This window comes from Pagrus pagrus (genome assembly GCF_965226575.1).
Source record: "Pagrus pagrus genome assembly, chromosome: 13".
NCBI lineage: Eukaryota > Metazoa > Chordata > Actinopteri > Spariformes > Sparidae > Pagrus > Pagrus pagrus.
The window spans coordinates 10134990-10150529 of NC_140197.1; the positions used below are offsets into that span (position 1 = coordinate 10134990).

Below are 15540 nucleotides of genomic sequence, written 5' to 3' on the forward strand. Positions count from 1 at the left end.
CCCCCCAGCCCTCTTTCCGCCAAATAAACATTGCACCGGAAATTGCAGGGATATCTGGGATTTTTGAGAGGTCCCGGTGGAAAGGAGGCGAGGGCTAGAACAAGGGTGCTCTCTGTGACACCTTGGAGGTGAGGGGAGGGCGAAGACGCAGGAGGAAGGGGGGGAGGTCCAGAGGGGAGGGTGTGACCTTGCCTTGGGTGGTTGATGGGGTGGGCAGCATCAGTAAGATGCATATATACACTGACAAACAGGTACAGGTGACCCAGTTTCCTTTGACCCCATCAGGAGCGGCAGGGCCTGGAGTGCGTGCTAAGGCTGACCTCCCTCATCACAGAAGGGGCTGACCCAGGCTAAAGGTCAGGAGGAAATGATACTCTGTGACGCAGAGCAGACTGTACTGCGTGTCTCCTGACAGATAACGACTTCCTGGGATCGCTGTAAACCCTGCACCTGACCGACCTCCTCTTGAGGCTGTTTATATCCACTCCCATCCCGGCTGCACGAGTTGTGAATACAACAGCCATTGATGAGGCTGAAGTTTCATAACAGCACACTGACAAAGCTCGCATGAATGGCTGGGCGTGTGCTCTTTGCGTACACAGAACACCACCACCCCCTCCCGCCTTTGTGCGTGAGTTTTGTCCCGGCTCGCTCCCCGTAAATCCAGACGTCTTTATTTGATAATAACAGATTGGTGGCACAACTGGGCCTGTTGAGCAGATTGTGCCAAGAGGATGATTGCAGTAGATGACCTTGTATTTACTTCAATTAGTGTGAAACTGTATCCTCCATGATTTTTTACTCTCCTCACATGTCCCCCTTTGTCGCCATCTTTTTTTAAATGACTCCTCGCTTTCTGTCTGCGCTCACCACTGGCCTGTAATTGGGATGTTCTGACCGTCAGTTCTTTATGTACACCACGTCCTGATTATAGTCACACAAGCCAAATGCAGCACATATATACACTGTATATACATATGGGGACAACCGGATTTGTACAAATAGAAGTTCAGATGAAAGCCTGTCACATGTGTCCTTAATGGATTGAGGATGTGAGGATGTTAAAACACAGGGCTGTGTAATGTGTGTACGTTACGATGAGCACGCAGCCTCACGTCCTGATGAGAGTGTGAATCTGTGAGCCTGTAATATGGAATGTGTTTGGATGTGGATGACACACCTGGCAGCTGTACGAGTGTGTGTTCCCTCCCCGTCTCCTTTCCCCAGCTCGACTCATATACCGATCTATGTTTCAGTGTTTGGGAAGTCAACAGTAGAGTTCCTGTTCTTGGTTTAAAAATAACTTTGGGACTTAAATTCCTTGTCCCCCCTCCTCTTCTCATCCTTTCTTACTGGCACTCTCCTAACCTCTCCCTTTGCTTGTTTTTCTTTCCCCGTTCCTTTCTGTTTTGGAACAGGCTGTGCAGTCTACGTCTTTCTTTTTTTCTTCTTTCAATCAGCTCGTGTCTGTCCATGCTGCAAAAACACACGTGAACATACACAGAAAATTCAGAAAAAAATGTGATTGTACTTTTTATGTTACTCAGTTGATCGCCATTTTCAGACACAAGACACAAGCACGGAGAACAATAAGACAAATAGAGAAAAAGTGAATAAGATCCATGATGATGACAACAACAGTGGTAAAAGTACACAAAAAAACAGCAAAATTAGGGTGAAAAATAAAACACGGCTGGGAGGCACCACCGTGTCTAACACCAGCTCGCTAACATGCTCATGTTAAGCACAATTGTTCTCAAACTTACTTAACATATTTGCATGCTAACCTTTGCTGACTTATTTTAAGAGGTTCATCACACTGAGACGCTCTGCCGTCAAAACCATTGTGTTCCTATGATACCGTGCTCCTGGTGTGCGCTCCTCTGTTGCGTCACATTTTTCTAGTGGTTTTTGAATACACATAAAAGTTAAGATAATTCAACTTGTCTGTACAAGGTGCAGAGTTTTGTGGCATTTAGTGGTGAAGTTGTGGATTGCAACCAACTGAACACCCCTCACCTCGCCCTTTCCGTCTCAGCTGCTTCAAGTGCCAAAGGCCCGGTCTATAGGCAGTGTTGAAACATGACGAGGCAGCATGGCAGCCACTGTAGAGGAGGACCTGCTCCCACTCATTCTTAGGTCACAAAAACACAACAAATCTTAGTTTCAAGTGATTATATATTAATGAAAACGTTATTATGAATATTATTTTACATTTCTGGACCTCAAATGGAGCTTATAATGTGCACCACCCACAAAATAATAAAACCTTGATAGTGAGACAGAGATTCTGTACGAGCCATGCCACAAAATAAAGCTGTTCACTTTAGGTAACTATTTATGCAACATATTATGCAATATATCAAAAAAGCAAGTCTGAAATGAAATAGATTTTTTTTTAAAGATTGTTATTTTGGCATTTTTGTTGTTATTCAACAGTCAATGAAAATACAGACAGGAAACCATCTGATGCTCTTCCAACCAAGTCTGACTATGAAAAATGATAATAACCTCCCTCTTTTTTTGTGTGCCACTTCCCACTTTGATGCAGCACAAAGTGTTTATATAAAAAGAGTCGTCTGGAGTGATATTATCTGGACTGGACAGAGGAGGGAGCTTCAGGCTTTGACATAATGCAGCCTCGCAGCTAAAGACATGTTAATAATGACTTGCTGGAATTCCATATGCAGCTTTAGTTTCCTGACACGACGAGAACTCAGTCTTACGATAAAGATCTTCAATCCTGGAAGGAAAAGTGCCTCACGTACAGCCTGTGTGTACCCGTGTACACCCATATTAATGTGTGTTTGTAGGCCGTGCTGTATAAAGAGTGAGAGGAGTGTTGCAGCAGGTGTGGCAGGGGCTCTCCTAAACAAACACTCCACACCTGTCTTCCTCTGCCCCTCCTCTCCACCTCCATTCCTCCTCATGTACAAACACACTCTTTCTCACACACACACACACATATACAAACACACAGACACACAAAGCTCTCCTCATGTCAAAACCACCACCTCTCTGCTTGACTCACGGTGTTGTGCTCTTTGTGGCAAAGAATCAGAGCTGCTTTTGTTCCACTGACCTCACTCTACTATCCTGTTCTATCTACTTTCTAATATTTCCATGGCTCTGTGCATGTGCCTCACACCTCTCCCTCTCTCCCTCCCTCACCCCCAGTCTGACTGTCTGTCTTTTATTTCCACTGACTTGTTTTTCGAAGGTTTGATCTGTTTCTCACCTGCCGCTGCTCGCCTTTTTCCCCCCGTCACCCTCTCTCTCCTCCGACCATTCCTTTGACTTTATAATAGTAGTGACAGGGAGGTTTTCCAGTGAACTCTTAAAGCAGACTTGTGTCACTTTAACCATTACGAGTTGACGTTCGTTGTCAGCTCAGAATGTAAAGGTCACGGCGCGGGGCAACTTCCCAGTAGCAGTGTCTAGTATCCCGAGAGCTAATGAATGCCTCTACTTTGGTGTGTTGGAAACTCTGCATGTTTGTTTATTATGTCTGGGATGGAAGCCACCAGGACCAAAGTGGAGGAGACACATTCTTTGATGAGTCAATGGAACTGAAATATGAATACAACAACAACAACATATTTCTCCCCCTGTACGAGTGTGTGCAAACACACACACACACACACACACACACACACACAAACAAGCTTCAGAGAATCCAGGGTTTTTTTCTTCATTTTCTCTCTTCGTGTTGGGTTTGTTTACACGGCCCTGTTACATCACCTCCGCGCTCTGACAGAGAGAGACGGATTGTGTGGGAAGAGGATGGAAGTTTGGTGAATACATAATTTTGCTCTCTGTGTAGGCCTCTGTGTGTGTGAGAACATTCTGTATGCAGTGTACTGTACGTATGAGGGTGTGTTGGCCACAGGTTGTGCTTCAAGTATCACCGTTAAAAGTCACGGCAGCTGTTTTTCTGATGCAAGCTTTAAAAAAATCCAAGTGGTCGTTTATAACAAGACTTATTCTGAAGGTTCTGATCATCTGGATAAAATATATTTAGTCTATTGCACAAAAAAAAAAGAAAATGTTTAAATCAGTTTCAGGTTGTGACTGTATGTCCTATCTAAGTAGCTGGGCCACCATTTTGGTCCACTCCGAAATATCTCAATAACTATTAAATAGATTGCTATGCAATTTGGTACAGACATTCAAGGTTCCCAGAGGATGTATGCCACTGGTTTTACGTCTGGGACAATCAACCATCAGGTTCATATTTGTGGTTTTAATTAAATTTCTCAACAACCATTTGATAGAATTAAAGGGGCACTATGTACTTTTGAAGAAAAAATTCAAACTCAAAATTTTTGTATTTTTGTATTTACGACATTTATAAGGTAAATATTTATTTTTTCCATAACTGAATAAACAAGCTGTTCTCAGATGAAAATAAGGTCCCAGAACACTGTTTGAAGCTAGAAAGGTGGCAGGGTCTGCCACATGTAAACAAAGTATAACAGTATGAAATTGTGTTGTCTTTTAAGGTCAGTTTGCTTATTTGTTTTATTAAGTCATGAAAACAAAGAGAGTTTGTTTATTTTGTTTGTTTGGGCATAAAATTCAGTCAATGGAAATTTCTTCCCCAAACAACATAGTGCACCTTTAATCACTTTAAAGCCCAACATGGATTCTATTGGCTGTCTGTCCCTCTGCTCCGGTCTTTTAGTCCAATTAACTGCACAGAAAGCCATATTATTTGTCTAATATCTGCATTAAACATTCTCCAGAAGGCAGCAACACCACAAATATGGCAGAGAGATACAGTTGAGTGAAGCCAAGCAGGCAGCTTGCGATTAGCTCTCACTCAAAGCGCCCACACGCCTAAGTATCCGTAACTTGAAGCCTTCATATAATTTAAACAAGTGAGTTGTATAAATATTAACTCTCAGTGGTCATGAAGGGATAAATTAGAGACTAAGACCATTTCTTGTACCTGGCTGTAAACTGTATTTAAACAGGTTGTATTTATGTTGTAATGTTGAGCATTTTAACATGAACTCTAATGGGGATTGACTCACTTGTCAATAGCCTGGAGTGGCTATTCAAGGAAATACAGTTTTTGGTACTTTCGCAATGGCTTCATTTCCTAGCCTCGAGTTTGCCGCTTACTTACATCGTTATATCAAAAGGCCTCACTGAACTGACCCTAGTGTTGCTTGTAATTACTGTTTGGTACGGTGTGTTTTTACGGTGCGTTGTTGTATGCATACTGTATGTTATATGCAGTGTCTGTCTGACAGGTACAGTGCTGTGAAAAAGAATTTCCCCCTCTAATAAAGAGCAAAAAAATGATATGCTGTGAGAGATGTAATAAAAGAATTCTCACCATCAACCAAACATTTACTCTTGTCTGCTATGTTTCTGCGAATATGACAGCAAAGTCGTAAAGTGGTGTACCAAACATTTTGGCTGACTGTCAGAGTTGTTTTTCTGCCTTGAAGGGGTGTTCGCGTTAATTTTCCCTGTTGGAAACACATTTTTTTTGGCTATTCTGGCACCATATAAGTGCAAAATAAGTTCTAATAAGCAAATGTTATCATGCTAACAAATGCGTAACTATGATTGTGCATGATAAACATTGTACCTGCTAAACATTATGGGCATGTTAGCATGTTAGAGTTAGCATTTAGCTCAAAGCACTGCTGTGACAGCCTCACAGAGCTGCTGGCATGACATTAGTCTTGTTGTACAAGATTAAATGGTTAAAAAAAATCGGTTCCATTGTGCAACAGACAGAATATTTTTTCATCAAGGTGTTTAGACGAGTCCTTGAGGTTTCTAGAAAGACTTTCAGAACAGTGTGGAGAGCTCTAAAGCGACTTTATGTGTTCATATGAAAAATATGCTTAGTAATGGTACCACATGAGAGGCACAAAATGGAGCTGTACGTGCTTTTGTACTTTTGAGTGCTATTGGAGTGAGCTGGTGTTATGCAAATATAAGTATGCCTGCAAGAGGTGTATGCAAGTGTGTGCAGCACAACATTACTAAATGCACCTCTCTATAAGTGACCATTTGGTTAAGTGCAGGGGTGGTTTATAGAGGATGAAGGAGGGTTGATATCTTCCCCGCTGACACAAATGACTGCAGACATCCCTCTGCCTAATGATACATTTTAGGGAACCTGCAAGGGAAAACAACAATTTAGCCACCCACAATCCCTCTCACTGAATCTCAGCAAGCAGCCCACTGCGGCTGCCTGTGCCACTGGTGAACACTTTGATGCAACGTTGGTGTGTTTGAGGGCCCATAAATGTGGAATATGTATTTAAGCCCCTCACATAGAGTATCAGTGTGTACATTAGCCACCAGCTCAGGTAGAGCAGATGGCTGGTTTCCTGTGTGCGTGTCTGCAGGAGTGACAGGAAGATTATCCAGGCGGTCCTCACCTCCGCTCAATGAAAACCTTAAACCAGTTGAACTGAATTCTTGTCTGTTTACATGGGTAGCTGTTTGTGCATGTGTGTGTGTGCGTGTGTGTGTGTGTGCAGGCCTGGGAACCTCTGAGTAGGTAAAAGGGATGTAGGGGCTAAAGACAGGATACGGAGGGAGGAAAAGAGAGTGATGAATTGCACGGGAGATTATCATAATCATTTTCAACATCACTATCACTCAATCATGTAGCTGTACCCCGCTCCAAGGAACACTCTGCTCTCCTTGTACATGCACTTTATCTGTCCAGCTCTTGTCTAAAAGTATTTTTATAAAGTGGGGGAAGGAAATTCCTCGCTGTTTTCCATGGCTGCCCCCAGTATTAATGTAGCACAGACTAGCAGCTGAGTATATTTATTTTACTTTTCACAAAGCAGCAGCCGGACAGAGGTATGCGTGTGAAAAGAACTTTAAAGCATCAAAAATATTATTTTCGCTTGAACATAAATAAATAAACACCCAGAAGCCAGGTCCTCTTTGGAATGTAGTAATTCTGAATTTTTATGAATGACTGCATTCATGCTTGGCCACGCCCCCGCCTCCAAACCTCAGCTCTCCGTGTTGGAGCTCCAAGCCCCGCCCTCCTCCCCTCCCTGTAGGGATACCTTGGCCGCGCGCCTGCCTCCTAATTGGTTGAAGGAGGTCCGGGGTGGGCGTGGCTGCCATAAAAAGCACGGGGCTGATATAAAAACAAGGCTCAAACTTTGATCGATGAAAATTTACAAGTGATGGGAGGCATTTGAAGAGCAGTGCGCATGTCGGATTTAACCTCTGTGGACAAAAGCTATTGTTTCTAAGCCGGTGGAGGATTTATTTTTATTTATTTTTTTACATTTTTAAAAAAACCTTTTCTCCTCTTTGATGTGATTCAGCTGGCAGCATGGGGATTCTGCTATTATGTGCTGTCTTGCAAGTGTTGACAGTCGGCTTGGTAAGTCTGCTCTCTGTCACTTCTCCATGTAAACACTGAGGAATATAACACTCACGTGCCTGTACTCTACTGTAACAACGGCTCGAGCGGATTTGAGCTGCAGTCGTCTGGTTACATTTACAGCCTGGTGAAATCTTACCCACTATTCATCTCCACACACGTGGATCATAATGTCGAAACTATACGCTTACTCCCCACAACATGACTCAGTGTTTCTGATAATGTTTGGAGAATTTGTGGTTATATTTTCTGGCTTCCAACATGTGGTTCGGGGACCACCATAAGTCCATGAGGGATGCGTCAGGGGGTCCTAAGCAAAATGAGTACCAGGCTGGTTAAGGATAAGAGTGCACAGTGTGTGTATGTATGTGTGTTACACTGTAGTTTATTATTAAGTAGCATTTTACTGTTGTTGCAGTTGTACAGTTGGTTAGTTTAATTTACATTGTTATAAGAGCCGTTTAATAAATGACGAAGAATATTTTCCTCTGAAATGTAATCGAGTAGCATGAAATTGAATTACTTGAGCCAAACAGCTCAAATTTGTACCTGAGTATAGTCCTTATTTCACCACTACTTCTACATACTTATCCACACTAAACTGTGGATAAGTATGTAGAAGTAGTGGTGGACATTTCAGTCAGAATACGCTGATAAAACATGGAGCAAACGCGTGTATGGAAGCACTTAATGGCCATTGGTTAATTATATTTTAATTATTACTTTATCTCGAGATAACAAAATTAGAAAATTAACCCATTGTCTCCTGAAAACACTTGTTATTCCATGATAATGACACAAATAACTTTGAGAAAACAAATAAAGTTGCCGTCATTATCACTGGAAAACTGAGGAAAAAATATTTTTGGGCTTCTGTACTTTTGTTTGACTGGGGTATTTGTAAGTGTTTAAAAGGTTTCTTCACCCTTTTACAAACTATATGTGCCTTCGCTTCTATCTCTGTGTAGGTCCAAAATTACCCTACAGTAATATTATCCAACAGTTATACAAATGACTACAAAAATACACTTAAGGTCAATATGAACCCACTGCACGCTATAAATACCTACAGGAATATTAAGGGACTTGTATTTGGGGGATGTTTCAAGTACGAGTGATAACGCTAAAAATTTAAAGCTATTGTCACTGCATCGTGTAATGTCCAACTTTCTGAGACCCAAAAGAGTGACTTGGACCGGTGAAAGTGACACACCAGGACCTGGCCTGGGTTTAGACAGTGACAGAGTCAGGAAGGGATCCCTTAAGATGATCTGACTGTGGACAGTCAGATGGGCAGCTCTCTGTGATCTCAGTGCCTGCTGGGAGTTGTTGGATTGGCTCTGGTGTGTGGGGAACAAAAGATGTAGGAGCAGGAAGGTGAGTGGGAGGTGGGAGGTGGGGGTGGGGGGGTTTGGGTCAGGGAGCGTACCTTTCATCCCCGCTTGCCTGGCGAATGCCAAGCGGAAGGCGACAGAGGGTTACAGATATCCCTGTGGGGCCTGGGACAGTGCTGGGTATTCAGCTAATGTTTAAGCCTCACACACTTTGAGGAATTTCTGTGATCTGTGTAACATGAGTCACACTATTGTCCTGGTGGGCTCAGTGTGCCTTGCATGGAAAATGCACTGTATGAAGTTGTTTTGCTAATATTCAGGCCAACTGAAGTGTACTTTATATCCGTCACTGTAGGTGAGTGCTGGCTGTCCGGTGGTGTGTGACTGTCCGGCTGGACCTCCATCCTGTCCCCCAGGAGTGAGCTCAGTCCCGGACGGCTGCGGATGCTGCAAGGTGTGTGCGGCTCAGCTCAACCAGGATTGCCACGAAGGACGGCCCTGTGACCACCATAAAGGCCTGGAGTGCAACTATGGCAATGATGTGGGCCGTACCCATGGCATCTGCAGGGGTACGTACCACAGAGGAGGTGGTGGTGGGGAGGCTGAGAAAGAGGAGGGGTAGGGCTGGAGGGTTGGAGGGTCAGATGCAGGAGGAGTTTTTGGGTTTAGATTGGGCAGAGGTTGGGGTTGAGCGAGGGAATGTGTAACTTCAGGGTGGGGATTCTGGCTTCTGAACCAAACGGCTGGAGTCTCTCTTTGATAGGGGCTTCAGGTTTGAAGCCTGTGCCACGTTTCAAAAACAGAGCACCTTCATGAGCTGCGACTGAAACCTGGCCAACTCTGTGATTTATATAAGTAGTTCAGTGTGTACACAAACAGCCCCATGAAACGCACACACACACACACACACAGTGGTATTTTTATATGTGTGTTTATTTGGGGGTGTTTCTATATAAAGGGGGGTATCCGGGGTGTTCTGTGGGGAGTCCCTCTGAGGGAGCAAAGGGGAAGGACATTGTAAACAAGTCAAAAATTCCTCTCAGGTCTAAGAATAGAGCTTGCTTCATATATCTGGAGATAGTGTTTCTCTCCCTCGCTCTTCTTGTCTACCTTCCATGCATATCAAAGATAGGCTTACATAAGAGCCACTTCCTGTTTGTCCTTTCCTCCTGTCACTTTCTTCAGGTCAAGAATATTTGATATCTGAACTCTATGGTCTTGTTCCTCAACCTGTCTGTCTGCTTCCTTCCCCTCAGCGAAGGCAGAGGGCCGCTCGTGTGAATACAACGGGCGGATCTATCAAAACGGCGAGAATTTCCGCGCTGGTTGCAAGCACCAGTGCACCTGCATCGATGGAGCGGTGGGCTGCGTCCCCCTCTGCCCCAGCCACGTGCCCCTGGCGTCCCCTTCCTGTCCTGCTCCACAGCTGGTCAAGGTGCCAGGCCAGTGCTGCCTCAGCATCGACTGCCACAAGGGAAGCACCGTCGTGCCCCCAGTGCACCGCAGACCCCAACCTCCAGCTTACCCGCCTTACCCCTTCATTCCCTACCCATCCTACCCTTACCCGAAGCCTTATCCGAAACCGTACCGGAAGCTGTACCCCTACAAACCCAAGAAGGAGAAGGACACCCTTGGCAACGAGCTGGTGGATGTGGGGCGCAAGTGGGACAAGCCGCGTGGAAACAAGCACCTGGCGGGTAAGAGAGGGTGCCGCCGTGTCGCCTCGCTCAGAGTGCCGTCTGTTTCCTCTACGCAGTAAAGCATCATGTTTATGTTTTAGCCATTTTAGCCTCCTGACGCACAAACGGCCTCACTGTGAGCCTTTTCCCTCTGCATCTGCGTGTGTGTGTGTCAGCATTTATGTGAGGCTTGTTTTCCACTGGCTCCTTGCACACCAGAGGTGCTCTCTCTCTGTGTGCTCACACACACACACACTGCTCTCACACAGCACATACCTCTGTCACCCAGCTTTCCCCTCTCTGTAATCACCCTCTCTATGCGTCAGTGTTGCCTGTTCAGTGAATGAGGCTAGTGTGCTTTGCATCTCTGGTCCTTTCCTTCGCCCTCTCTCTCCCACTGGCCCTTTTCCCCCCAAACTTCACTTTTGCTGATCTCGCTTCTCTTTCTCTGACCCTCCATATTTTGCATCGTGCATTGTCGTTGTCCCTCACACCACCTCTCTTTGATCTCTCCTAGCCTGGAGACAGGTGGGAGATCAGTGCGTGGTTCAGACTACTTCCTGGTCCCAGTGTTCTCGGAGCTGTGGGATGGGCGTCTCCTCTCGTGTTACCAATGACAATGCCCGGTGTAAGCTGATCAAGGAGACGCGCCTGTGCAACATTCGGCCCTGTAGCTCCATGTCTATCCCTGTCAAGGTGAGGAATGTCTTTGGTGCTTTTAAGATTCTCATAAGGGGATACATTACAGTCCTTCAACCATGCAGTCCAGCTACCATGCTAAATAGATTCAGGAAAAGATTGCTTTCAAGGGCTCAGATTGGTATTAATATCATGGCATGTTTACAGCCCCCGCCCCTGAATCTCTCTGTTCCTGGAGCCCTTTCTGGTAAATTCTGTCTATTCATGGTTCTGTTGCTGTGTGGGGAACATCCCTCGCAGGATGACGCCAGAGTTGGTTCACGCTTCTTCATGCTCAGTTGACGGTTGTCCCAGTGTGAATTAAGGTGATTTAAAGCTTAAACCATTAGTTCAACATTTTGGAGGTCACAGAGAGTCAAATAAAAGGAAAAAATATGAAACTAATGTCAGCACAAAGACTGGAAACAAGGGGAAACAGCTAGGCTGGCACTGTCTGAAGGTAATAAAATCAGCGTAGCATCACCTCTAAAGCTTATTTATTAACTTGTTATATCTTGTCTGTGACATGGTACCAGTGTGTTTATGGACCAGACTGTTTCTTAGCTGGCAGCAGTGACTTCCTGGAGTCTCCGTTGACTGTCTGGCAACTGCTCAGAGCAGAGAAGTAGAGCGGCACATACAATGCTTTAATCACAATTACATATGACGTCAGAAAAAGACTTCACTTTACTTTGTCACCATGTTCCCAAATTTCCTTTTAAAGGAGACCTATTATGCTTTTTCTTCTTCTTCTTCTTCTTTTATAGGTTCTTGTGCATGTAAAAGGTCTTGAAAGTTAAAGTGTACAACTTAGACAGCAAATAATAGTTTTACATAAAACTTTTCAGAGACTTGACAAAGGAAAAGCTCTCCCTCGTTTGTCTGTGGGTTTGGGTTTGCATCTCCCTCCCACACTGGACCTGCGACACTCAGCTGCACTCATTGTCTCTTTGCTTTGTGATTTAAAGAGCACTCTATTCGCCCACTCTATTGCTCTCCATATTTCACCAGAAACATTCTGCCTCCCGCTGTGAGCCACTCAGGAGGCTGATGGCTTGTTATGCACCTGTTTCTCTGCTCTCCCAATGTTTGTAGAGCTGCTGTGGGTGTTAATGTGTATCAGTGTCAATCCTTGACTATTGTTGGCATGCTCCTCTCTCTGGCACTCATCTGTTGTTCTGACCTTTATTTTGTTTTTCCCTGTCTATGTACTTAACTGGATTAGCTCTGTTATTCGTGTCTCAGAGCTTGAGTAATGACTTATTTTATTTTGCTGAGCAGTATGGCAGTTCTGATTCCAGGCAAATGGCAATGTGATCCTACAAAGCTTTCACTGGATATCAGTGTTAAGTTTGCTCTACATTGCTGTAGTGTGTAGCATTGCAGCTGAACCAAAGACAATGTGGCCTTGCTATCATAGAGGCCCTTGGGATGGCAGTGGTGGTTACTCAGTCGATCCACAACTTTGATCCAGAGCTGCTAGCATGGCTGTAGAGTCATATTAAATTCAATCTTTCTTTCTTCTTTCTCCCTCCACAGAAAGGAAGGAAGTGCTCTCGTACCCATAAGGCCCCTGAGCCGCACCGCCTGTCCTACGCCGGCTGCAGGAGCACTCGCCTGTACAGGCCTAACTACTGCGGTGTGTGTAGGGATGGTCGTTGCTGCTCACCCCGTCGCACACGCACCGCCAGCGTAACCTTCTCCTGCCCTGACGGCGAACGCTTCAACAGGTCTGTGATGTTCATCCAGTCCTGCAAGTGCAGCGACGAGTGCAACCATCTCAACGAGGCCGCCATGCCTCCGCAGCGATGGCTCTACGGAGACACACACAAGTTCATCGACTAGTGGTACCATCCCCCCAACATTCCCTCACAAAAAAAAGACATTAACTCCCCCATAGTGATCCCCATTATAGAATAGCTGTCCTTAGTGTATCTATGAGTAGACGCAAGCGAGGTGCACACGTCAACAACATCTCTTCTGGAAGATTATTTGGGGAGGAATGGGGAGAAAAAGAATTAATCAGATGGGCCAATCTCCAACTTTGAAAGAGCGAAGTGACCAGCCCCTGCTTTAGTGTAGTAAAAAGTTGTTTCTGGCCTGGCCAGACTTCAACAGACTGTGACAAAATTTTTAACATGGATGTGACCAGCCGCCATGTTGCTGCCATGCACCGAACGTCCCCTGAACTCTGAGACTTTTGTCGGGGACGCTGCTGTTGCCTTTGTTGATGGTGTGGATTCACATCAACAGGTCTGACTAGGCAATAGAAAGCTGGTCCAATGTTGCATTGGAGCAAAATATGAAACCAGCTGGAATCATATGTCTGTACACTCCAATAACTTAGTATTGATAAACCAAATGAAGACCTGACAGCAAAGACTCTGAAGAAGATGGAGGAGCATCTCAGATGCTCTTACAGGAGTGTGGCTTGTGTCTTTTTATGGTATTTATTCACTGGTATTTATTGTTGAGACAGACATGATGACACAGTAGCCTGCCACCAGGGAAGGCGGTGCTGCTATGTTTGGAGCATTGCCGTGGCTGAACAGGGATCTGAGAGGGACAAAACAGCTGAGAGCTGTCAGCCATGACAGGGAGAGGAGGACTCCCACAGATCTGGGGCTCGACCCCTGGGTCGCATCGGAGGTCACGGCGGTCAGAAAGCCATATCTAATGATGGATGATGAAGGCTGCAGGAGAAGAGGAGTTATGTACTGGAAAAAGACAAGAGTTGAGCCTGATGGGTTGAGGCTTTGTGCGCATTAGCAGGGAATATGTCAAAGGTTGTTTACACAGCTGGACTCATCCCCTGCCTTGCCTCCACAAGAAACTGAGACATTTAGCAAGCACCAGAAGAACAAGCCTGGGATTCTGGCGCCAAGAAGTCGACCGCCTAATTCCGTGCAAATTACAATCCTGACTCTGACGGGCAGTGAGAGAAAATCAGCCACTCTCGTTTGCTATAAAAATACAATTTGAAAACTGAGGTAAACATGTAATTTGTGTGTGGCGGGTGGAACCGCTCTGGTGCCTGATCTGGCCTGTAATCGAGCAGCATGCCAGCTCACTGAAGCGAAACAATAACTCATACTTCTTCGTGTCTTAGTGGTGTCTGTTTGTGAGCGCTGCTGTCAGTCAACAGCACTGTCAGGGGCAGAGAAGAGCTTGACGACCGTGCAGAGGACAATAAAAACATTAAAGGACATTTTGAGGGAGAGAAATTCTGTATTCTTCTACCGTATTCGTGGCCAAAATCTTTGACTGACTCAAGGACCCAAGCATCTTATTTGACTTGGACTTGGGTTAAAGTTCATGCACCTTACACCAGCCTTTATGATCTTTTATCTCATGCAAAGGTAATTTAAAAGGTCAGTTTAAACAGATTTTTATATCTTTGCTGAATACACATTTAAAACAGGTGATTCTAAATTATTTGAAGCACCATTTTATCATTTAAAAGATTTGTTTTCTCTTGTGCCATAAGGTAATGGCAGCTTAGACATGATTTCGGCTTTCTGTGAAACTGGAAGACATTTACATTTTCTACATCTTCTACGTTAGAACACTTTCTTAGTGGAGAGACTGCTGCCTCTAAGCCAATGGGGTTTTAAATTGGTGGTTAAAACAAATTGTGTTTGGTAATTGTTCTTCATGTTGCCATTACTATTTGCCTATGTAGAAGCTGTGGTTTTGGTAATGTATGTCTAGTTTTGTTAAAGGACACTATAGAGCAGCTATGTACAGATGCATTGTTACCTTCTATGTAGTTCTATCTGCTGTATAAGGGTCATCCTTTTACCGAGTTATACTGAAGTAGTCCATGTATAGTTTAGCAGGGTTCAGATCCTCTACGAGCATTGAGTGCAAATTTGGAAGCATGATGATTACGTGCCTGCTAGTGTACATTATTACCATCTGTAATGATAGAGTCATGCTTTTTAGAATTACACATTTAAAAACTTCACAAAGAGGTGAACAGTAAATTTTCAATGTTCCTCACAACTACTTATCTTGGAAAGTGGCTGCCTAACACACATTTGATGTTAGAATTGGAATGGGTTCATCATTTTGCATTTTTCAATAAAGACATTTTCACTCCTACACTTTGTGTTCAGCTTTTAGCAAAATGATAATTAGTCTTCCATCGTGTGAAGAAAATTACCCATGTTGATCATCAAATTATTCTCAACAACAGCTTTGGGGGCACTACTTTGAGCCAAATACCAAGATCAATTACAATAACAGCATGTTAGTATGCTAATATTTGTTAATTAGCACTTAACAAAAAGTACATAAGGGAGTCATTAACTTGAATAATGGACGATAACTAAAAATTTGACCTGATGGTGGAACTACAGGAAATGTCAACGTAATCAGGATTTATCTCATACGATACGGCAGGATATAGGATATTTTGACTTAATGTAATTCCTGACTCACTATTTTATTGAAAGTAGTAATTTTT

The 15540-nt window shown here is 44.2% G+C and overlaps 1 protein-coding gene across 1 annotated transcript; it reads left to right on the plus strand.

Moving 5' to 3' along the window:
* Nucleotides 1-7190: 7190 nt before the first annotated feature.
* LOC311268247 (CCN family member 1) lies at nucleotides 7191-15176 on the plus strand. Its single transcript, XM_084371765.1, has 5 exons — nucleotides 7191-7381; nucleotides 9071-9284; nucleotides 9972-10412; nucleotides 10912-11090; nucleotides 12612-15176. The coding sequence occupies exons 1-5, from the start codon at nucleotides 7331-7333 to the stop codon at nucleotides 12915-12917; spliced, it is 1191 nt and encodes a 396-aa protein (XP_084227891.1). The 5' UTR covers nucleotides 7191-7330; the 3' UTR covers nucleotides 12918-15176.
* Nucleotides 15177-15540: the final 364 nt, after the last annotated feature.

Bases quoted from the DNA above. Each gene is read 5' to 3' on its own strand.
- LOC311268247 (XM_084371765.1), top strand. From the start codon at position 7,331: ATGGGGATTCTGCTATTATGTGCTGTCTTGCAAGTGTTGACAGTCGGC. The intron at 9,285-9,971 runs GTACGTACCACA...CCTTCCCCTCAG, and splicing joins TACCCATGGCATCTGCAGGG to CGAAGGCAGAGGGCCGCTCG. The intron at 10,413-10,911 runs GTAAGAGAGGGT...GATCTCTCCTAG, and splicing joins TGGAAACAAGCACCTGGCGG to CCTGGAGACAGGTGGGAGAT.